Source organism: Polyodon spathula, chromosome 48 (assembly GCF_017654505.1).
Source record: "Polyodon spathula isolate WHYD16114869_AA chromosome 48, ASM1765450v1, whole genome shotgun sequence".
Classification (NCBI taxonomy): domain Eukaryota; kingdom Metazoa; phylum Chordata; class Actinopteri; order Acipenseriformes; family Polyodontidae; genus Polyodon; species Polyodon spathula.
In genome coordinates this window covers 2,004,633-2,028,772 of record NC_054581.1, presented here as the reverse complement: position 1 = coordinate 2,028,772, position 24,140 = coordinate 2,004,633, and the positions used below count along the sequence as shown (strand labels likewise).

General features: G+C 46.7%; 2 protein-coding genes across 6 annotated transcripts in view; both read left to right on the top strand.

The window, feature by feature from the left end:
• The window catches only part of LOC121306486 (lysine-specific demethylase 6B-like), a 665,627-nt gene that overhangs the window by 620,505 nt on the left and 20,982 nt on the right, over positions 1-24,140 (top strand). The window lies entirely within an intron of this gene.
• The window catches only part of LOC121306508, a 47,282-nt gene that overhangs the window by 8,549 nt on the left and 14,593 nt on the right, over positions 1-24,140 (top strand). For 2 of the 5 annotated variants that reach the window (XM_041238251.1, XM_041238250.1), the window contains exons 4-5: positions 14,938-15,030; positions 15,684-15,801. The exons of 2 other annotated variants lie outside the window; for them this stretch is intronic. In XM_041238251.1, coding sequence (XP_041094185.1) covers positions 14,938-15,030; positions 15,684-15,796 — 206 coding nt within the window. In that variant the 3' untranslated portion in view covers positions 15,797-15,801. The remainder of the gene's footprint in view (positions 1-14,937; positions 15,031-15,683; positions 15,802-24,140) is intronic. One more of the 5 variants, XR_005948224.1, reaches the window with a different exon arrangement.

Sequence of the window (24,140 nt, the reverse complement as noted above, 5' to 3'; positions counted from 1 at the left end):
CTGCATCACAAGGACAATGGCACTTGAGCTTCTGAGATACAGAGGACTGTAACCCGCTGTGTGATCAGAGGATGAGTGTGATAATGAGATACAGGGCAGACCCCCCCCTGCCCTCCAGAGCGATCGCTGCGTCTTTGAAGAACAAACAGAGACTGTACTGCTGCATTCCTGTCCACCCCCAGAGAGAGGCGGAGAGATGCTCCACAGTGAAAAGACACGCTCTGCCTCTCGAGATTCACACACACACAGGCATGCATACTATGTGTGGGTTTGTGTCCCTGCTCAAAATGTGTACAGATGTCAGCCCTTCCCTGCTTCATTTCTGCTCTGTCCTGCTCCTCCTCACATCCTCAGCTTCCGAGAGAGAAGGGGGGAAGGGGGGAAGGGGGGCGAAGTTTAGAAGCGCTTCTCCTCCAGGACGGATCGAGTTTCCTTTGACCTACAGGGCAGGAAGTGGCAGTTGCTGTTCTCAGGCTCACAGCTTGCCCCAGGGCCCGTGCAGAGTATCTCAGCGGAGGAGAGAATTCCGTTACGAGCTGTTTTTTAACCCGCTGCAGCTGCGATGCGTCCCTGGCTGTTTCATACCGCTGGTTGTTTTTAATCGTTCCCATATTGGACAGTATAAATGCACAGAATTATCCCACCACCAATAAACCCAGTGGTTAGAAACTCGCACTAGCCCTGCTGCTGCTGCTCCCAGTCCTGGGGTTCAGAGCTCCCCTCAATGAAGTCTAGTATTATTATTATTAATATTGAAATGATCAGGAGCCAGGAGTTTGAGCAGGGTTACAAACTCACACTAGCCCTCCTGCTGCTGCTGCACCCAGTCCTGGGGCTCAGAACTCCCCTCAGTGAAGTCTGTTATTATTATTAATATTGAAATGATCAGGAGCCAGGAGTTTGAGCAGGGTTAGAAATACACACTAGCCCTCCTGCTGCTGCTGCTGCACCTAGTCCTGGGGTTCAGAACTCCCCTCAATGAAGTCTGTTATTATTAATATTGCAATGATCAGGAGCCAGGAGTTTGAGCAGGGTTAGAAATACACACTAGCCCTGCTGCTAGTAACACCTCTATACAGAAGGAGCTCTTCAAGCCCTCCGCATGATTGCAAAGGTGTGTGAATCACGCTGAGGGAGGGAGGGGACTGTACCAGGGTGAGGTCACACAGGAAGGAGTGGGTGACAGGGCAGGGTGGCTGTCAATCACTCTCGCGCACACCTCTGCACTGACCACATCAAAGAGTGTGCTGTGAGTGTGAGGGCATTACGTCACTCATTACATCACACTTCTGGGGGAGACGGGGGACAAATAGAATAGCGTCTCTTAGATGTTAATTGAGGGATTTTTGTACACTTATAAAAGTGCAGTACAGCAAAGTGTAATACAACAGTGAAAGCATAGGCAAGCATTGTAAAGCACAGAGAGGTCTGGTAAAGCATGGGGAAGCATTGTAAAGCACAGAGAGGTCTGGTAAAGCATAGGGAAGCATTGTAAAGCACAGAGAGGTCTGGTAAAGCATAGGGAAGCATTGTAAAGCACAGAGAGGTCTGGTAAAGCATAGGGAAGCATTGTAAAGCACAGAGAGGTCTGGTAAAGCATAGGGAAGCATTGTAAAGCACAGAGAGGTCTGGTAAAGCACAGGGAAGCATTGTAAAGCACAGAGAGGTCTGGTAAAGCACAGGGAAGCATTGTAAAGCACAGAGAGGTCTGGTAAACCATATAAAAACCATGGCAACCCTATGCATATTGTAACCATGGGAAAAGCATGTGGTTTAGTGGAGAGTGACGCTGCACCCTGAAGGGGGCTGCATTGTCCCATTTATATATCTGGAACCCTCCCCGATAAACCCTGTGACCTGAAACTACACCCCCCACCCCCCCGAAGCTCTCCAGTTACCCCAGGAGTACTGGCGACGCCGGGAGTGATAAATCAAAGTGGCAGACAGGACGTTTGACCAGGCAGGCTCTGCAGTGTCCTTTGTGTGTGCGGTTCTCTGAAGAGCTGTAAAGAGAGGCCAGTTTAGGGGGAGTGAGGAGGAAGGGGGGGGGGGGGGGGGGTAATTTTAATGTGTAAAGTTAACTGCTGCTTGCTTCCTGTTTTCCCACCCCCACCCCCCTAAAGAAAACACAGACACACCCTCCAACACAATGAAGACATCCTATTGATTAGTGATGATTATCTCAGCCCCCTTAGATTTGATATCCTGTCCTGCAACTAATTACTTCAATATAAAGCACTGTTGTTGTTCAGGGCTGGTGATTTTGGAGGTGGGGGGGGGGGGTGAGGTTGGCATTTAAAAGAAATGCTTCCTTTTTTTTTTTTTTTTTTTTTTTTTTTTTTTTTTCCCAGAGAGGACAGCAAAAGAGCACACTGGGGTGAGGGAGGGAGCAGTCCAGTCTCCGTGCCTCAAGCCTGCCCTGGGCTGGAGGGGGGGGACCCCCCCCCTGTCGAGAGGGGGTACAGACGGAGAGGGGATCAGAAATGGAGGCTCGCTCTCTCCCAAACGGGGGGGGGGGATAGACCCTAGAGGACTCTGAGAGAGGGGGAGCTCCCTCGCTGGAGCGACTGTTTTTTCGGGAAGAAAGTTTCAATCTTTTTTCAAAGTAAAAATTTGTTTTTATTTATTTAACAAAAATAAATTTTGTTTTTAATAATTTCAGAGTTCGTCGACTAAAGTCTTTAGTGCAAATAAAACAGGCCCACGTTGTGTTGGCCGGGGTGTAGTGGCGCGCTTGTCAGCATTAGATGTTGTCTGCCTGTCTGTCAGTGTGTGCGTGTCTGTGTCACTTTTATTGCATAAATCGGCTGTAATGTATTTAAAAATCAAACCCCAGCTCATTTGAATAATACACGGAAGGCAGTTAAATAACGATCCAGTAACGCAGAACTCTAGCCAACGCAAAAGTTTCACCAGGCTTCAGCACAAAACAGGCATGAAATCCTTGCTGATCCTGTGCATCATCTCTGCTTTCTCCTTTTTGATCTTTTTAAAAGAAGCGTTATCGCTTTAAGAGGGGCGCTTTAAACACAGCAGCGTCTTTCCAGGGGGGCCCCCAATAACACTGAAACCAAGGCCTGCCAGGGGGCCCCAATAACACTGAAACCAAGGCCTGGAGCAGAGCGGTGTTCTGTTACCATGGTGAAAACAGAATCCAGGAGCAGAACACCCTCCCCATTGGGCCCAGGGAACCACAGGATTGTGATGTCAGCTGCCAGGCCGGCCAATGGGGGCAGTTGTGGGTTTGGCTGTTGCTAAGGGGAGCACTGGCAGTAGTCAGCTGTTGTGTGTGTGTGTGTGTGTGTGTGTGTGTGTCTCCTGTCCTTTAAAAGGCCAAGCAGTTTGTGCTTGTTGAGACCTCGCTGAATATTTCATGCGGAGTGCTGGAGTATGTGGATCGAGTCGTGTTAATAATAATGCAACACAATGCAATCTGTGCATCTGTTTATTTCTAAAAAACAAAATCTAAATACATTATTACAATTTCTAACGCAGGGTTAGAAACTCACACTAGCCCTGCTGCTGCTGCTGCTGCACCCAGTCCTGGGGTTCAGAGCTCCCCTCAATGAAGTCTGTTATTATTATAAATATTGAAATGATCAGGAGCCAGGAGTTTGAGCAGGGTTACAAACTCACACTAGCCCTGCTGCTGCTGCACCCAGTCCTGGGGTTCAGAGCTCCCCTCAATGAAGTCTGTTATTATTAATATTGCATTGTGTGACCACAGTGGGGGTGCTCAGTTTTCATGCGAACGAGGAATTCTGTGAAGCAACAGCGTTTCCTTATCCTATGCAGAATCCATATTCCATAGCCTTGCATGCAGCTGAATGGGAGTGTGTGCACAGCAGTGCCTGCTCAGGAATGCAGGAATGCAGCCACATTCCTGATGGCCTTAGAATTCGGGATTCGGCTACTTGAGTCTGATCCACCCCTCCATGCACAGCTGGCTTTCCCTTTCCCTCTCTCTGTCGTTCACTGTCCTCCAAGTATTCAGTCCTTTTTATACCAGCGTTACTGTTCTATAAAAACGGAGTGTGCTAGCCTCAATATTATTATTATTATTATTATTATTATTATTATTATTATTATTATTATTATAATAATTATAGGGGGACTATGTCAATGTCAGAATAAATGTGGATGCAGCGTTCCAGGAGAAAGAAGAAGAAGAAAAAAAGAGAGAGTGTGATTTCAGGGCTTTTATAAATCGCTCCCGGTTTGGAAGGGGTTTGGCGTTTTTCTCCCAGAAGCTCAGACTGACACTGGCTTAACGGAGACCTGAATGGACACGGAGGGGGCAGTCAGTCTCTCCTGGAGGAGCCCAGCTTTGGTTCAGGAGCACGGCGGCTGTTCTCCGCATCACCAGCCTCTTTGCTTGGCCCGTCGCCTGCTTTCTTTGTGCTCAGAGTGCGTTTCTGTTGTGAGGGTGCGGTAGCTAGCGCTGACAGAGAGAAAGAGAGAATTACAGCTCGGAGGCGGTGAGTGGTTTTTTATTATTATTTGGAGAGTCATGTGACATTCATGTGAATGAATTAATACATGAATGAGGGCGGAGTTCGGACAGTATTTCACGTTTGTGTCCAGTTATCTGAGGCAGTAGATATACTGAAGGCGAAAATAATTCAGTCTGTGACTCGTGTGTCAGTCTGCCTATCAACCTACATATTAGCTATCTATCGATATGAGCTACCTGCAAATGTATCGAAACATCCAGCTGCAGAAGGACTTGTAGTCCGAAACAGAGATTTTTTTTCTTTTAAATCAATTATTCACGTTTGTGGATCTACATTACGTTTGGTAGATGGCATCTTTCCTTTTTCAAATTTGACATGCATACATAAGCTATTATGCAACATTATACGTCTGTATATTATACTTTCTTTGATACAAAGCTTGTCCTGCTTCCATCTCTTCTCTCTCTCTGTCCACATATCAAACAAAATCCCTAACACTATTTTTTTTTTTTTTTTTTAAATTTTATCCTTTGTTGTCACCACTAATGAATTACATTTATTGGCAGATGCCTTTATCCCAAGCGACTCACAGAGATGCTACAGAGCAGCGCAGGGCTACAATGCAAGCTTCATATTGAAACAGTGTAGTTTACAGTCAGTGCAAGTAATAACACTGCTAGAATACAGTATGAACTAGGATGCAGACAGTTAGGATTGCAGTCTCCAATGACAGATTAGCAGTGCAATAGTGCAAGGATAGCGCATCAGTGGAGGATCCAGTAACGTGGTGCTGAGGTCAGGCAAGCCTTCTTTATTAGAAGGGAAGATGGGCTGGCATTTCCCGTGGCAGTGTTTACGGAAGTGCCTTGGCTCCTGACGTTTCAGGTTCATAACCGGGAGCTGGTTGAGATACAGACTTCATATTTAGAGGGCCACGCAGAGGCTACATGTGGCAATACATGCTCTTATTTGAAAGCGTTCTTCTCCATTTATTGTACTGACTACTTGCTCTTAATGGAATTTACTCAATCAGCAAGTATTTTTATAACAACTGTAAGTCACCCTGGATAAGGGCCTCTGCTAAGAAATAAATAATAATAGTATATTGTAGTGTGGATTTTAAGAGGTTTTATTTTGCGTTGTGTTGAAGTCGACACCTGAGCTCAATTAGCGTCAGTGTGTAGAGGGAGTAAGCTCAGGTTTGTCTGATTAGACTCCTGTAATGGGAGTTTTAAATGCAGACAGGAAAGCATATATGAGAGAGAGAGAGAGCTAGCTAGCTCTGTATGCCACTGTAAATGTACTTATATAATGATCATGACACACTTCCCAGCCAGCTGTTGTTATCCAACTGGATAAGCAGTCCTCTCGACATTATGTCAGACACACAGACATGTTACCTGTACAGAGTCACACTATTACCAAATAGTTAGACTAGTGCTGAATTTTTAAGATGCATTATGATCTCATATTTACACAGACTTAGGACAGAGGGAAGGAGACACCTCTTCACACAGAGAGTGGTGAGGGGGTGGAACATGCTACCCAGGGTCACCTAGTCCCACTGTCCAGACAGAAGCACTGGGATCCTCCAAGACCAGACTCGATGAAAGTCCTGAGTTAAATCGGCTCCTTCTTCTCTCTGATAGGGCAGTGCTTTGTGGGAGCCTGGTTCTATTGTGGCGTATCATCTCCCATATCGAGTGACTATTCACAGGGCTGTCTGCTGAGATCGCATTGCTCGTCTCTGATCCAGAGATTGCGTCAAGGTCAGACCGAGAGAGAGAGAGAGATCTTTAAAGGCTGTCTCTAGAATTTCATTAACCCCTTACCAGCCACTGCTTGATATGAGATCACTGGAAGCTGCCATTGTCTGTACCGCTCTGACCAAAGGTTTTGCATCCCCCACTATATAGAATGAACTAACTGTGCTTCATAAAGTCGAACGAAACCTGCTGGATAATGTTATTTTAGCATATTGAATCGCACACCGCTTTGTGGTTTTCCCACGAAAAAACAACAGGACAAAAAAAGTAAAAATGAAATGTGACATTTCGAAGTCTAACCTGAAACAGTGCTGTTGGAATAGTGTGGCTGGTCCTGTGCGATGTTGTTTTGTAGTTTCTGCATGATGTTAAATAAAAGATCTAAATTCTGTTTGGATGTATTATGAAGAAAGTAAGTCAGACAGGTGGATGGAAGGCAGGAAAAGAAAGAAAGCAGTCAAGAGAGAGAGAGAAAGAAAAAAAGAAAGAAAGAGGGGCGGGGGGGGGAGTCGAAGCACCTGTGTGACGGTTTGAACTTGCCCGTTGGCATCCACGCCTCTCTAACCACGCGTGTGACCCGAAAGCCACCTGCCACCGTGGCAAGGGTACACAATCTCTGGGGAGCCCCCCCCGTACCCAGCTACACACTACAGCTAATATGCTTTACCATCCTTCTCTTTCCAAACTCGGTGTTATATGTTCATGCGACCCTCGCTGACCCTGGCTGGGAGAGCCAGTATCCAGACTTCCTGTTTTGACCTCTTAAAGCTGCAGAGCTGTCCGGACCACTTCCTGTCCCCAGCAGTGTCTCCACTGCCTGCTTTCATCTTCAGATTGTTTGCTTGTGTTTTATCAGTTTGGAATAGAGATCTCAAAAGACAACGCTATAGCAGAGGCTGTTACACTCTGTGGACAGCCTCCCTCTGCTCTGTGCTGGTGGAGCAGAGAGAGAGAGGCTTTTATACTCTCTGGCCAGCCTGAATATTTTATTGGAAAGTTTGAATGAAAAGAAACTACAGCCTCTCCAGGAATACATCAGATGCAACGCTCCAGAAAAAAAGAAAACCTGCTAACTGCCTCTCTCTCTCTCTCTCTCTCTCTCTCTCTCTGTCTCTCTGCCTCTCTCTCTTTCTCTGTCTCTGTGTCTGTCTCTGTCTCTTGTTTCTCTGCCCCCAAGCAGTCGGCTAAACTCAATCCAATATCCCTCGAACTGTGGCAGTTTGCACGTTCACAATGGGTACCCCCGGCCAATAGGAGCCCGGCTCAGACAATACCAGCCAATCACAGCTAGCCTTCAGCCTGTCTAAACCAGTGGTGGGAGAAGCTGGCTTTTCCAGTCCTGGTCTTTGTTCCAACCCTGTTCTAAATGATTTAATTGAACTAATTCAACTCCCATCCAGACCCCTAAAGCAATGTTAAAACTTGGAGTGGAGTGGCTCCTCCAGGGCAGTGATTGACTGGGAAGATGATCGATTTTATAAAATCACATGTGAAGGGTGTCCGTCAAAGGACTTGCCAAAGCCAGTCTGTCTTGTTGCCTCGTTTTCAGATTCGTTGTGATTCAGCCTTTTAGTTTTTCAACCAAGTCGGAATAAAATAGCATTTCATTCAGTATTTGGCTACATTTCGATTGTTCGTTCGGTGACTAGACTGGAAACTTGAAAGGAACACAGCAGACAGTTAAATGAAACCTTTTAACAGTTTCTTTCCAAGTGAAATATCTTTAGTTCAGAAAAAAAAGAAGAGACTCGAGGGGATTGCTGTGTTTTTTCGTGCAGAGGGGGGTAGTGAGGAAATGCTTAAGTGCCTCTGTCTGTCTGTCTCTCTCTCTCTCTCTATCTCCCTGTCTCCCCTCAGACAGCCTCTTCCAAACAAAGGCCTGCAGAACATGTGCAGCATGTGAAATAAAGCCGTGTCTGTTCTCAGAGTCAGCCCTGCGTTTGCACAGCGCTGCCAGGGTCACATGGTGCGTGACTGTGTGTGTGTGTGTGTGTGTGTGTGTGTGAGATGCTTAACACTCACCCAGAAAGAGAAAGTTCTTATACTCTCTGAACAGCCTCCCTCTGCTCTGCGCTGGTGGAGCAGAGAAAGGGAGGCTCTTCTACTCTCTGAACAGCCTCCCTCTGCTCTGCGCTGGTGGAGCAGAGAAAGAGAAAGGGAGGTACTTCTACTCTCTGAACAGCCTCCCTCTGCTCTGCGCTGGTGGAGCAGAGAAAGAGAAAGGGAGGTACTTCTACTCTCTGAACAGCCTCCCTCTGCTCTGCGCTGGTGGAGCAGAGAAAGGGAGGCTCTTCTCTGTGCTGGTGTCTTGTGCCCTCTGTCGATGCCAGCACTTTTGTCCTTTTGCCAGTACAGTACCTCGCTAGCATTGGGCACTACCCAAAGTCATGATCGAGTGCCAAACAAACCAGTTGGCATCTTCCCCTTTTTCGAAGTGATACCTCCCACCCACCCCCGCCTTTGTAAACGAACCTGCCAGGGCTTAACACCAATCAAACAGTTGTGATGTAATCCCCGGCAACGGTATCGTCGTGGCAACCTGCTTTGCAGTTGAAATGGAAGCTGATTGCATTGTCACGGCAACAGGGTATTGTGTAATAAACATCAAAGAGACAAGGGAGGGGGATAGGGTTAGCTGCTGTGTCTGCCTTCATTTGATAGCCGCTGTTTAAAGCGTGCTTCATGCTTGAATTACTGTTACCCGGTTTCTAAGAGCTGAAGGAGATTTAAACCAGGGCACTCCCCCATTCAACAGGGTGACACAAGCGACACTCGTGTCTCTGCGGTTCTTTTAAAGTTTCAAACAAGCAGAGTGAGGGGACCATGTGGATCAGTGTGCAGCAGGACAGTTTGGAACCATTCAGGCTTTTCAACTCGCAACCCCAGTGCATTCTGGTCCCAGTCTCCGGTACCATTCGTACAGGAGGCTTGCGGGTCCAGTGGTTAAAGAAACAGGCTTGATACCAGGAGGGTCAAATCCCAGCTCAGATGTTGACTCCCTGTGTGTGACCCTGAGCGAGTCACTGAACCTCCTTGTGCTGCGTCTTTGGGGTGAGACGTTCTTGTAAGTGACTCTGCAGCTGATGCACAGCTCACACACCCTAGCCTTGTATCTTGTAAAGCGCTTTGTGGTCCACTATGAAAGGCGCTATATAAAATTAAAGATTATTATTATTGTTATTGTTATTATTGTTGTTAGTCTTTTAAGAGAAGCAGGACTAACCTTACCAGAATGCACTGGGGTCGTGAGCTGAAAAGCCTGAAGTCTCACTGAACGTGGATCCATGTAGTCACCTCACTCATGAGGAATATCGCGAAACACCCAGACTGGCTGATTAATCCAGACGCACTGTGCGTGTGTTTCTGTGAATGCTTTCAGCAGAGCTGGAGGGCTGACCTGACTAGGCTAATCTCACGATAACGTATCGCGATATGCAGGTCGCGATACGATATGTACCGCGATAGATGCGATGCTCCTGATTGGCTAATGATTTGGATTATTTTGTTTCACCCCTGGCTGATGCACTGTTAAGTTTGGAAAGGGAGTACAAATTTGCCTCCCTATTGTTGTTTTTTTTTTTAATGCAACCTTCAGAGGTAGAAGTAGGCCTCACTGTGAAGCTTGGGGTTTTCCTGAGAGCCACAACCCCACTGCTCCAGCCCTGGAGTCTGGCAGTGGTCCAGCTCTGACTGCTCCCTTCCTGCCAAGCCTGTGTGTTCCTGGAGGGTCGTGGGACAAAGCTGGAGCTGGGCCAGGACTCGTGAGGAAATTCAGCTGTTCGGCTCCTCCTCCCCCTCACCTTCAGCGTGTGCCAGTGCTATTTCTGTCCTGCAAATGAAAACCAGGCATAGAGACCGAACTGCTCCCTCACTCCCTCTAAGAGAAAGGGGGCTCCCTCCAGTCCAAGGCAGGCTTGAGGCACGGAGGCTGAACTGCTCCCTTCCTCCCTCCATCACCCCCCTAAGAGAAAGTGCCCCGTCCAGTCCAGGGCTTTGTTTTTTATTATTCTGCCATGCAGTAGTTTTTGAGATTTATGAAACTGGCTGATTCATTCTGACTATTTCCCTCGTGAAGCTATTTTGTGATTCTCTCGCTCTCTCTCTCTCCCATGGCACCGCTAACACAGCATTTGGTAGCAATTTGTGGAGGTGTTCTTTGCCAGCTGTGACCTGGCATGACCCTGCAGCAGAAGGCCTTGTGTACAGCTATGAGCAGCCGTATTGCAGCATCACCCTCTATAGAGAATGACCTCCTTTCACTTCGTAATGCCGAATGAAACCTGCTGAATAATGTTACGTTAACATTGAATTACACTCCGCTTGTGAAAAACCACAAAGCTTGCTGGTCCAGCGGTTAAAGAGAGGGGGGCTTGATACCAGGAGATTCAGATCCCGGCTCAGCCACTGACTCCCTGTGTGTGGGACCCTGAGCGAGTCACTGAACCTCCTTGTGCTCCGTCCTTCGGATGAGACGCCAAACAAGCGAGGTCCTATTGGAAGAGACTCTGCAGCAGCAGCTGCAGTTGTTGATGATGCAGAGTTCACCCCCCTAGTCTCTGTTCATAAATAAGAATTCTGCAATAATAATTCAGTAAGTTATCAGCAGGCTTCATTCGACTTTACCAAGCACACCTAGTTCATTCTACAGGGGAATGTTAAACTCTTGGCTGTAGCTGTAGGCTGTCAAAGAAAGCAGCATAGAGTGGGAGAGAGAGTCACAGTTAGCAGGGGTGATTTGCCGAGCATGGATAATGCAGATGTCCTTATCGCCCAGCTCTGTGATCTGCTGATCAGCCCGCATCGAGGGAGATTACAGGCTGGCATATGCTCAAACAGCGAGGAGCGGACAGAGTCAGCGGGCTGTTCCGTCTTTCACAGTCCTTCGGACAGGCTGCCCGGAAATCCAAGTAGCCAAGAGCAGACGGAGTTAACCCTTCCACTGCCGCCACGCCAAAACCCCAGTTCACACTCATCGAAAATAAAGTGTGTTTATACAGCATAGTCATGACTGTTTGAAAAACTACAAAGCGGTGTGTAATTAAATATGTTAATGTGACCTTATTCAGCAGGTTCCATTCGACTTTACGAAGCTAAATGAGTTCATTCTGTAGGTGATGCAAAACCCAAGGGACTTTTTTGACCTGAAAAAAGAAACAAGGACCAGAGGTCACAGATAGAGATTAGATAAAAGTGCATTCAGAACAGAAAATAGGAGGCACTTTTTTACACAGAGAAACTGACCAATCGGAAAACGGCTTCACTGCACGCGGTCCAGCAGGGTGAAGCCGCGTCCGAAATGACGATCACCCCCCAGTCTCTGTAAGTCGCTTTGGATAAAAGCATCTGCTAAATGACTAATTCACCATAATAATAATTATAATAATAATAATAATAATACCTGAATCAATGAAACTGTAGTTTGTTTTTACAGTGGCCTTAATTGCAAGCACTGCTAGCCACTCCATATTCTGCAACGCTGTGCGGTGCGATGCTGCAGTTCTCTCTCTACAGACAGGAATGACTTTGCTGGGGCAGCCAGGCACGCAAGGAATATAAATGGCGTTTCTAAAAATAAATCTGTACTCCCCTCCCCTCTCCCTCGGTTAGACTCCACATTCCATATGTTAAAGGTCTCGGTGGAATGTACCAACTGGGAGAGAAAGGAAAAGGGGGGGGGGGGGGGGGGATTGAAAACAGAACAAGCAGGTAACAGGGATTGGAAATATGCCTCCCATTGCAGGGCGCTTTGATCCACTCTTGGTTTCACTACGAGTTTAATCAGACACACCTGAGCTCGCTAGCTTTTGCACACTGGGGCTAATCAAGCTGGTAGCAGTAAATCCTGGAATTGGACTCTCACTTCCATCCTTGATGTATGATAGACATCTTTTTCATCATCATTGTCATACTATTAATATTATTAATAGCATTATTACTATTAGAATGGTTGCATATCGCTTGCAACAGAGATATAGCGGCTGCTTTATCGAGAGCATTCGTTCTCAACCCTGGTCCTGGGGGAACACTGCCCTGCTGGTTTTTGCTCCTACCAAGCGCTCAGTTACACAATTTAACCCTTAATTGAACTCATAATTTGTCTAATCCTGAGCTTTTTAATTATTTTAAACAAATGGAGATTTCAATTTAGGTATAAAATTGTATAGTGAACATAAATTCTTAATCTTTCTATAAACTACTCCATTTAAAAAGCTCAGATTAGGCAAATTGTTAGTTCAATTAAGTGTTCAATTATGTAATTGAGCGCTCGGTCGGTTGGAACAAAAACCAGCAGTGTTCTCCCAGGACCAGGGTTATGAACCTCTGCTCTAGAGAACCAATCATTCTGCAGTTTGTATAGCATAAGAAACTATGGAAGAATCTGTCTCTCTGTGCAGTGTGGTGTATATAGGTCATGGTGGTTTTTCTAGCGCTATAGTTTTGTTATTACAGCCTTGGTGTGTGGGGGGTGGGGGCGATGTTCCTAACATGCTTGTTTTAATCTAAATTAAACATGTTTTTATATCTAAATTAAATTGGGTGTTTTTTTGTTTTTTTTTTTAACCAAACCCCCCCGCCCGTGTTTGAAATGGAATTTTCCTCCTGTGCTGTTGTCAGGCAGGAAAATAATTCCCTGTATTGTTAGATAAACAGTTAAGTTCAAATAAGGAGGGGGAATTTCTAACTTAAAATAATAAAACATAAAAAAAACCTGCTTCAATTTTAGGTCCAAAAATGCAAGCGTAGCAGTTTTATGTTTCATCTATAACTGTGTTTACATTAAGTTTTTTTTGTTCGTTTTTTTTTTTTTTTTTTTTTTTGAGCAAGCCCCCCCTCCCCCTCTATCTCCCCTATCTTCCCCTCTCCCATTCTGCCTTTCCTCACACGGGGTAAACACACAAACGTAAAGTCACCTCTACCCCCCGCCCCATTTGTCAGACAGTTTTTTCGGACAGCCCCTGTCAAGCCTGCTGTGCTGGATAGAGCTGATGATGGATGGACCCCGTTGCTAAGGCACCAGAGAAAGCAGGCTTACTGCAGCTATGCTACCAGCAGTAAAGATGGCCACCAGCGGGGTCAGCTGCATACCGTGGAAGGTCCCCGCCACGTTGGTTGATGGCAGTAACAGCACTACAGTAGTATTTCATGTTAGATTTCCAAATGTCACATATTATGGGAATTTTCATATGGGGAAAACTACCAAGCCAAATGAGGTTCACTCTAAGGTTCGTTGTGTAACTCAATATGTTAACCTAACATTATTCAGCAGGTTTCATTTGACTTTGTGAAGCAAAATGAGTTCACTCTACAGGTTTATGATGTGAAACTTTTAGGTAGGAGGTATACTATAGATCCTGAACTGGATGTGAATAAGCCATCTGCTTTTCAGTGTAGCTGGACTGTGATCAAAGCCTTACCCTCTGGCTTTGAGAAGGAGTGGTGTTTAGTTACCCTGTACTTACAGATGTCCTGCACAGATGCGTCAACTCACTAATTATTGGGTAGGGGTGGAAAGATGATGGCTTGCTTCCTTGATTGCATGTTTATTTACTTATTTATTTTTTCTTCAGCAAGATTGGAGTTTTGCAGGCGTTTCTGTACTTAAAGGGGAGATTACTGTTCACAGTAGTTACATCGCTTGGCACAACTTCTCTACCCCCCCCCCCGGCAGCTATCGGTCTGCTGTTCAGACAAGGAGAGACCTGCTTATTATCAGCTGTGCTGGACTTTCTCTCAGGGGGGTGAGGGAGGGAGGGAGCAGTTCAGTCTCCGTGCCTCAAGCCTGCCCTGGACTGGAGGGAGCCCCCTTTCTCTCAGGGGGGTGAGCGAGGGAGGGAGCAGTTCAGTCTCCATGCCTCAAGCCTGCCCTGGACTGGAGGGAGCACCCTTTCTCTCAGGGGGGTGAGGGAGGGAGGGAGCAGTTCAGTCTCCATGCCTCAAGCCTGCCCTGGACTGGAGGGAGCACCCTTTCTCTCAGGGGGGTGAGGGAGGGAGGGAGCAGTTCAGTCTCCGTGCCTCAAGCCTGCCCTGGACTGGAGGGAGCACCCTTTCTCTCAGGGGGGTGAGGGAGGGAGGGAGCAGTTCAGTCTCCGTGCCTCAAGCCTGCCCTGGACTGGAGGGAGCACCCTTTCTCTTAGGGGGGTGAGGGAGGGAGGGAGCAGTTCAGTCTCCGTGCCTCAAGCCTGCCCTGGACTGGAGGGAGCACCCTTTCTCTCAGGGGGGTGAGGGAGGGAGGGAGCAGTTCAGTCTCCGTGCCTCAAGCCTGCCCTGGACTGGAGGGAGCCCCCTTTCTCTCAGGGGGGTGAGGGAGGGAGGGAGGGAGGGAGCAGTTCAGTTTCTGTGCCTCAAGCCTGCCCTGGACTGGAGGGAGCCCCCTTTCTCTCAAGGGGGTGAGGGAGGGAGGGAGCAGTTCAGTCTCCATGCCTCAAGCCTGCCCTGGACTGGAGGGAGCCCCGTTTCTCTCGGGGGAGCCGTGTTTCTCGCAGGGGGGGTTAGCAGATTGTAGATGACCAGTAAAATGCACTTCTTGCATGTTTTTTTTTTTTTTTTAATTAGCTACGATTACTTTAAAAATATTCATCACCGAACAAAGCAAACAAGAACAGAATGCTCAGATTTAAAAATAAATAACATTTTTAAAAAAGGGCATTTCGATAATGCCGCCTGCAGCTTTATCAAATGGGAGTAAAAAGTGTCTCTCTCTCCTTTTCAAACTAAAGGCATCACTCCCCACAAAGACAGACAGGCAGAGAGGAAGGAAGGAGTCAAGTGTGCTGGCATTATATTACCAGCGCGTGTGTGTTTTAGTGTGGGTATGTACACACGCGTGTGTGTGTGTGTGTGTTCTGGATTGCTGGTTCATCTTTCTTGTGGCTGGCTTGTATCCTATAGGATTGTGAATAGTGGTATCTGATTGAACAGTCTGGTGTTCTCTTGTGTAACTGTCCACTTGAACACATGCCTGCTTGTAGTGCTACTTCGTTTCCTTCACTCACAGCAGAAATGCGCAGAATTATCCCATTATGTAGTTCACAGCATCACGCTAACATGAAATACTGCTGTACTGCTATTATGGCTTCCGGTAGATATCACCTAGAATTTTAGTATTGACATATAATAAATATCGATAGATAGATAGAGATAATATGAACATTATTTAGATATTTAACATCATGTAATTAAATAAACTACAAAATGATATTGCAAAAAATGTCTACTGGAAGCCAAAATAGCAGTACAGTAGTATTTCATGTTAGATTTCCAAATGTCACATTATATGTATGGAAAACTACGCAGTGGTGTGTGATACAATATGTTAGCAGTATTGAGCAGGTTTCATTCGACTCTATGAAGCACAATGTGTTTATTCTATAGGGTGATGCAAAACTGTTGTCCAGAGCTGTGCATGACAGAGGGGTACGCCTCTACCAGCTGCTAATGGTGCAGGAATGTTCATCTCTTCCAGGGATTGTCCTGGCTGTGCTCCTGGAGGATCAGTCCTGCTTCCAGGGCCGGATTCTGGGCAGCCTGCCTGGAAACAGCACTGCAACAAAGGCAGCTCTCTGCTACCGGGAGTGACCCAGGTAAGGCAGGGCTAGCTGCTTCTTTTTCATTGGGTGTGTTGCTTTTACAGTCCGTAGAATCTGTTTCTCAGTCTGGTCTCGCCTGTGCATTCTGTTTTTATCAGACCCTTTGTCTGCTGTCCAGTTCGTTTACGTTCCCAAAGTTAAGAAAAAGGGCGCTCCCTCCAGTCCAGGGCAGGCTTGAGGCACGGAGACTGAACTGCTCCCTCCCTCACCCACCCTCCTGAGAGAAAGGGCGCTCCCTCCAGTCCAGGGCAGGCTTGAGGCACAGAGACTGAACTGCTCCCTCCCTCACCCACCCCCCTGAGAGAAAGGGCGCTCCCTCCAGTCCAGGGCAGGCTTGAGGCACAGAGGCTGAACTGCTCCCTCCCTCACCCACCCCCCTGAGAGAAAGGGCGCTCCCTCCAGTCCAGGGCAGGCTTGAGGCACAGAGACTGAACTGCTTCCTCCCTCACTCACCCCCCTAAGAGAAAGGGCGCTCCCTCCAGTCCAGAGCAGGCTTGAGGCATGGAGACTGAACTGCACTGAAATGCTTGTCTGGTTGACTTAGTTTCTTCCAGTTTTACCTTAGAAGTCTGATTGAGCTTAATTGAAACAGAGAGAGCAAGAGCGAGAGAGAGTGTCACAGAGAGCTACAGCAGCTTGCACTTTGCCTAATAGATTATTGATACTCTATTAGAGTTATGCTCCCAAGGTTTGCCAGTTATGAATGTCGGGTCCTTGGCTGTTATCCCGGTGTCGATATCGCTTTCAGCGCGCACAAGGGCTGTCTAATGAGCTGCCCGCTCCACAGGGATTTCGTTTACTCTTCCACAAGCCAGGAGGGGCCTGCCCTGAGCCAGCCAGCCTGGGCCAGGAACGAGGCGCTGGCCCTGGCAACAGCTAAAGAATATGCCGTGTTGAAATGACCTTCCGAGGTTCTTAAATAATGACTTTACCCCTTCACTGCCGGATAGGGGGTCCGGCAGCCCGGGTGGTGTCTGTCAACATCCCATAATGTGCAGCGGTAATGAGATGCAGGAGTGACATCCGCGGATCACAGCGGCTATAGAAAATGCCTGTCTTGCATCCTGAACCGTTTTTGCATTGGGTGCAAAAAATGCCGAATCTGAGTCTAGAGGTGATGCTAAGATTATACAATGCCTGAGTTAAACCTCGTCTAGATTCCTGTGCGCTGTTTGATTGCCTCCCTGGAAAACACACTTAATTGCACTCGACAGTGCAGAGAAAATTCTGGTTTCACTAAAAGCTTGATAATAAGACACACCTGAGCTTGTTACCTGACACTGCTGTGCAACAGGAGTCTTATTCCCATCCCTGCATTGTTAATATTAGTTAGTTTGCAGTTTTGAGTGACATTTCCTAGAGCCATTCAACACAACGAGTCAGACTGGCATGGGGGAGAGTACCTTGAATTCACGATGATTGCACGGCATGCACTCTCTGAGCAGGGAGAACGCTTTCTGTTTTACAAACTGATTGTGTTTCAGGTTTTGCTGTGTATCGGCTCTGCTTGGCAGACTTTCAGAAAGACAAATAAAGCAAAAAAAAAAAAAAAAAAACCCTAAGCTGTCCCTGCTAGCTAATTTAAACAAGGCTGGCTCTCTGCCAATACCATCGACCGACCGCGATGCTGGCTTTCAACTGCGACCACCGCTGACTCAGTGTCTGAATATTCACTGGGCTTGTTACGTGTGTGTGCTTATTAATGCCTCTCTGTTTTGAAATATAACCCCAATTACCCATCCTCTAGTTAAAGGCACAGGCGCGCTTTTTTGTTGTTGTTGTTTTAAACCAGGGTGTTTTTAAGGTGGACTTTAAGGACTGGTAAAGCATAGGGAAGCATTGTAAAGCTCAGAGAGGTCTGGTAAAGCATAGGGAAGCATTGTAAAGCACAGAGAGGTCTGGTAAAGCATAGGGGAGCATTGTAAAGCACAGAGAGGTCTGGTAATGCATAGGGAAGCATTGTAAAGCACAGAGAGGTCTGGTAAAGCATAGGGAAGCATTGTAAAGCACAGAGAGGTCTGGGAAAGCATAGGGAAGCATTGTAAAGCACAGAGAGGTCTGATAAAGCATAAAGAAGTCCTTCCCCCCCCCCCCCCCCCCCCCATTTGCAATACATGGATTTTTTGCATGACTTTGTTAAGAACTCCCTCGTAATCAGTACAGCCTTTTAACCAGGCTGCTGGTCCGGTGGTTAAGGAAAGGGTCTTGATACCAGGAGGTTCAAATCGTGTGTGTGTGTGTGTGCGACCCTGAGATGTCAGACAAACGAGGTCCTATTGGAAGGGACTCTGCAGCAGCAGCAGCAGTTGGTGATTCAGAGTTCACCCTCCGAAGTTGTTTTGGATAAAAGTGACTGCTAAATGACTAAATGCTAATCATAATAATAATACTAACCAGAAAGGCTGTCCAGCTCTGATCGAGAGAGAGAGAGAGAGAGAGAGAGAGAGAGCCTGCACTGTGTGCCGAAGAAAAGCCCAGATTAGCCAGCAAGCATGCGGTGTGGGAATGTGACTCTCGCTGCACTGCTCAGCGGAGAAGCGTCGATTTCAACATTAATTGAACACAGCTGCAGCCAGTTAAACATTAATTGACAATTAATTAGACTCCCGGCTCCGGGTGGTTTGTTACATTTTAAAAATACATAATTCATAAGAGCGTTTACACTGAGCTCCTCCGCGATGATCAGCTCCGGGAAAATGCACCTTGAACACGCCTTGATCCATTCACTGCCTCCCTGTTGCCTGCCACAGTGCCCACTGCCTCCCTGCTCCCTACCTCCCTGCCCACTGCCTCCCTGCTCCCTACCTCCCTGCCCACTGCCTCCCTGCTCCCTACCTCTGCCCGCTGCCCACTGCCTGCTCCCTACCACCCTGCCCACTGCCTCCCTGCTCCCTACCTCCCTGCCCACTGCCTCCCTGCTCCCTACCTCACTGCCTCCCTGCTCCCTGCCACCCTGCCCTCTGCTCCCTACCTCCCTGCCCACTGCCTCCCTGCTTCCTACCTCACTGCCTCCCTGCTCCCTGCCACCCTGCCCTCTGCTCCCTACCTCCCTGCTCACTGCCTCCCTGCTCCCTACCACTCTGCTTCCTACCTCACTACGTCCCTGCTCCCTACCACCCTGCCCACTGCCTCCCTGCTCCCTGCCCTCTGCTCCCTACCACCCTGCTCCCTGCCATCTGCTCCCTACCTCCCTGCCCACTGCCTCCCTGCTCCCTACCACCCTGCCCTCTGCTCCCTACCTCCCTGCCCACTGCCTCCCTGCTTCCTACCACCCTGCTTCCTACCTCACTGCCACCCTGCCCGCTGCCTCCCTGCCACTCTGCTCCCCTGCCTCCCTGCCTCCTCCCTGCTCCCTACCTACCTGCCCCCTCCCTCACTGCTCCCTGCCTCCCTGCTTGCTACTTAGGGTTAGGGTTTTGCAAGAAGCTGGGTTTGATTGTCATTCATTATCCCGTTGCGATGGGCAGTGTGTAAGAATGATGCTCTGAGTTTACTGCATTACATTTGCAAGGTCGTTTTGCAGTCTCCCTTCCTCTGTGCTTTTCCCACTGTAGTTTGCTTTTTTTTTAAATGCTTTCCCTTACCTCTCAAAGTTTTATCATGCCTTGGTAAAGCCTTTGAAGCAAACAATTTTTAAAAAAATGTAAAAAAGGATAATTTTCTCTGCAGTTATTGTAAAAGAAATGTTCTTCAATATTGAAATGCTGGCCTGTAAAACAGTTTTACATTTTTTAAAGACATTCTACTTTCGCCATCAATGAATTATCAAACAAAACCATGAATTGCATGAGAGAGAGCGAGAGACCTTTAGCAGAAATATATTTCCCATCTAATGCAGCTAGTGTCTTTTTCATTGAAATTCCCAGAGCAGCACAGTGAGGAAAAACTAGAAAAAGCGAAGCAGTGTTAATCTCTCGGGAGCGCCTCCTGTTTTCTCAAAAAAAAAAAAAAAAAAAAAAAAAAAAAAACTTTTCAATAACGCAGCAGACTGAATGGGTTACTTATTATTCTGTCCAGGTACCATGACAACAGACACATGCCAGTCGTAAACGACCAGCTTGCAACTGGGCTATAAACACGAGCTGGTGTTGGCTGACGAAGTCTTGACTGGCGCGCGTGTGTGAGTGTGTCAGTGCGTGTTTTGTTAGAGAGGACACCAATTCAAACCCACCCCTGTCCCTGATCAAAGAACAGCAACAGATAGCATCTATTTGATTTCGCAATGGGTTTATAAAACCCTTACAATTAGATAACAGTTCTACCATTGCCAGGCTGCTGTAGAGCTGAGGGAGGGAGCAGTTCACTCTGCACAGGCTTGTGGGTGAACTAGTTACCCAGATAACCCTCTGTGCTCACTGGTTGATTTTATAACTGAGCAATCAATAGGCACTTGTTATAAATGAGCCTGGCCTGTTTTTTTTTTCTCTGTTTTGACCAGATGTATGTGAAAGATTGCAGCAGGCTAATAACACTTGCTTGTATAAATAGATGTGCTTGTTTTAAACTCTGCGTGCACGCTGTGTTTGAGTGAAACGCAGTGCCCGAGTCTGATTCGTTTTACTGTGGAAGGAAATATGCAAGCGTCTCCCATGCATCTTGCTGGCCGGACTGTACCAAACTGGGGATGCAGAACTAGGAAAAGACCTTTTCGGGGTTGTCACCCTTCCAAGGGTGTTGTGTGTTTTTTTTTTATTATTATTATTTTTTTAATATGTATGCCAGAGTCAAGAAAACTCCAGGTCTTAGAGCTCTCTTTCTCTCTCTCTCTCTCTCTCTCTCTTTTGCTTGCTCTCTCTCTCTGTCTCTCAGGAATCACAAAAAAAAAGCCAACACCAGCTATCAAGTAGGCCTTGAGCAGTGGTGTAGAACAGAGAATGCTGGCTGTTCTAATTCCGGTCTGTTTTTTGTGCGAGAGAGAGAGGGGGGAGGGAGGGCGGATTTTCAGAACGAGGCTGGAATCTAAGGGAGTGAGAGAGGGGGGGGGTTACGGAGAGAGAGAGAGTAGGGGGGTTAGGGGAGGTACTGTTTAGAGAGAAAAAAAAATAAGGCAGGCAAGATTTTTAGTGGGGGTTGGGCGTTTTTTCCTGCTCCCTGTGTCTGTGTGTGTGTGCCTTTTCTTTCTTTGTTTGACTACTAGCAGAGAAAAAGAGAGGTGTGTGTGTGAGGGGGAGAGAGAGAAAGAGAGAGAAGACAGAAAGAAAGAGAAAGAAGAGAGGAAAGCACACACACACTAAGACAGGACACCAAATTTGACAGGTGGGGAATCTTTTTTGAGGGATTTTATCAAGCCAGGATTTGCAACCACAATATATGAACCAGCTAAAACAGAGGGAGCGAGGAACACGCGAAAGCAGAAGTTTTTGGTGCTGAAATTCAAGACTTGGAATATAAAAGATATATATATATATATATTTTTTTTTTTTTTTAATTTGCAGTTATGTTGTTGTTTTTAATAAAAAGCCATTCTATTAAAAACAATAAACTATAATATTAATTAACCCCCCCCCCCCAAAAAAAAAAAACCCAATCATGTTTTAAGCATTTTATAGTGTGCATTATTCTTTGTTCTCTTAGAAAAGCGAAAGCTTGCTTTTGCAAAGCTGTGTGCTTTCAATGATTTATTTTGCAGAAGCTTCTATGCAAAGATGGTTCAATTAATGTATTTATTTATTTATTTAATTTTGCATTGTGTGTGCTGGGGTTTGTTTGTTTTGTTGTGTTTTGTTAAAAAAAAAAAAAAAATTAAACTTATCTTCCAGCTTCTTGAAGGCGTTGTACAGCAATTACACAAATGCATGCTTTTCTGTCGTTTTACTATTTCAAATTTCTGCTGTTGTGTTTTTTTTTTTTTTTTTTTTTTAAATACAAATTCTAGCCGGGCAGCACTTCACTCATTCCACCAGCATGCATTCGGTCTGTGGTTTAATCTTTTGCTGGTAAACTTTGAAAGACAAAAAGTAGCTCTGTTGTTCTTTGACTGGGAGCTGACTGGTTGCAGATTTTTTTTTTTTTTTTTTTTTTTGACTTTTTTTTTTATGCATTCTTTGGAGATTGTCTCACGTTGCTATTCTGTATCTGTATTTATTTAAACTCCGGTGTTTGCAGAGGTTGTGAATTCAGTCCAGCGGGGTTAGAGTAAGAGGGGGTTAGCGGAACAAAAGCCGTCTGTACTTCTGACTCCACAACGCAGAGTGACAGGCGAAGCTGCATTCTTGAGTCAGACAGTATGTGTGACGGATTGCCTCTCTAAAATAGTTTAGCATGTTTATATATATATATATATATATATAATATATATATATATATATATATATATATATAATATATAAATTATATATATATAGTATTTATATGTTATAGTATATTATATTTATATATAGTGTTTTATCATTTAAAAAGTACCCCCACCCTCTACAACTTTTTGCACAGCCTCGCTAAACTTATCGGTGGTGTGTTTTGCTCAGTGGCGGAACGGTATGGAAAGTACTATCCAGTGACAAAATCTTTTACTTTTTTTTTGAACGTGTGTGTAAAAAAAAAAAGAGGTATCTGCACAAAGGCAAAATTGTTGTGTTTTTTATTTGTATTTTTTTTTTCCGGTAGTGAGAGAGGTCGAGGGAGGAGGGAGTAAAAAGAGAGACGGAGCGCTCCGGCTTCACCAGGTTAATCCTCCGAGGCAGGCGGTGCTCTTGGCTGGTTTTGTCCCGTTTTCACTCGGTGTTTTTCGCTGCAAACAGGGGGGGGGGGAGCCGAAATGCATTTTAAGGTCAAGTAGAGCTGTTCTCACGCTTGCCTCTTCTTTGCTCTCGGTGTCGCTGTAAACGGGCCGCTTTGTTACCCCCCCGCTTGCCGCTCCAGATCACTTCCACCTCGGACAGCGGAGTTTGTTCATGAAGTCTGAAATGCCCTCACAGCTCGGAAAATTAGTTTTCAATGACTGTAATTGAACGTGTGCACCTGCTGTCTATTAGTAGTAAGTGTAAATGAAGCAGTTAATTAAGGAAATGAATTTTTGGCCTGCAGTGAATTTATAAGCAAATAAAATGTATCGAGTCATGAACTAGGAGAGAGCCAGCGCAAAACCCCGATATGGATCCGCTTGTGGTTTTAGCACACGTGTTTCTTTGTTTTTTTAATTAATATTGCATACAATTGACAATATTGCAGTATACAGCTAACATAACATTTAAAACAGGCATCGTGTAATCAAAGAAACTACGAAATTAAAGAGCAACGAAGTCTACCAGAATCTATAATAGTTGTACGGTCGTTATTTCGTGTGTTAGATTTCCAAATGTCACATTCTTCAAGTTTTGGTTAGTTTTTCATTTATGGGAAAACTACCAAGCGGTGTGTAATTCAATTTGTTGACATTATTCAGAAGTTTTCATTTTACTTTGTGAAGCAAAAATAGTTCATTCCATAGGATGATGCAAAACTTTTGGCCAGAGGTGTGTGTGTGTGTGTGTGTGTATATATATATATATATATATATATATATATATATATATATATAAATTGCTAAATGGAGAACAAACTGAAAGAACGACTGTGTTGAAGTTGTGTGTTTGTGGATGTCTTCTGTTCCGCGTTGTCTCTGACCCGCTCGCCCAATTCGACGCACAGCTAGCCCACCTCGGCGCACAGCTAGCCCACCTCGCGCGCACAGCTAGCCCACCTCAGCGCACAGCTAGCCCACCTCGGCGCACAGCTAGCCCACCTCGGCGCAGCGCACAGCTAGCCCACCTCGGCGCACAGCTAGCCCACCTCGGCGCACAGCTAGCCCACCTCGACGCACAGCTAGCCCACCTCAGCACAGCTAGCCCACCTCAGCGCAGTGCACAGCTAGCCCACCTCGACGCACAGCTAGCCCACCTCAGCACAGCTAGCCCACCTCGGCGCAGCGCACAGCTAGCCCACCTCGACGCACAGCTAGCCCACCTCAAGCGCACAGCTAGCCCACCTCGACGCACAGCTAGCCCACCTCAGCGCAGCGCACAGCTAGCCCACCTCGACGCACAGCTAGCCCACCTCGGCGCAGCGCACAGCTAGCCCACCTCGGCGCACAGCTAGCCCACCTCGGCGCACAGCTAGCCCACCTCGGCGCACAGCTAGCCCACCTCGGCGCACAGCTAGCCCACCTCGGCGCACAGCTAGCCCACCTCAGCGCAGCGCACAGCTAGCCCACCTCGGCGCACAGCTAGCCCACCTCGCGCGCACAGCTAGCCCACCTCGGCGCACAGCTAGCCCACCTCGACGCACAGCTAGCCCACCTCGGCGCACAGCTAGCCCACCTCACGCACAGCTAGCCCACCTCAGCACAGCTAGCCCAC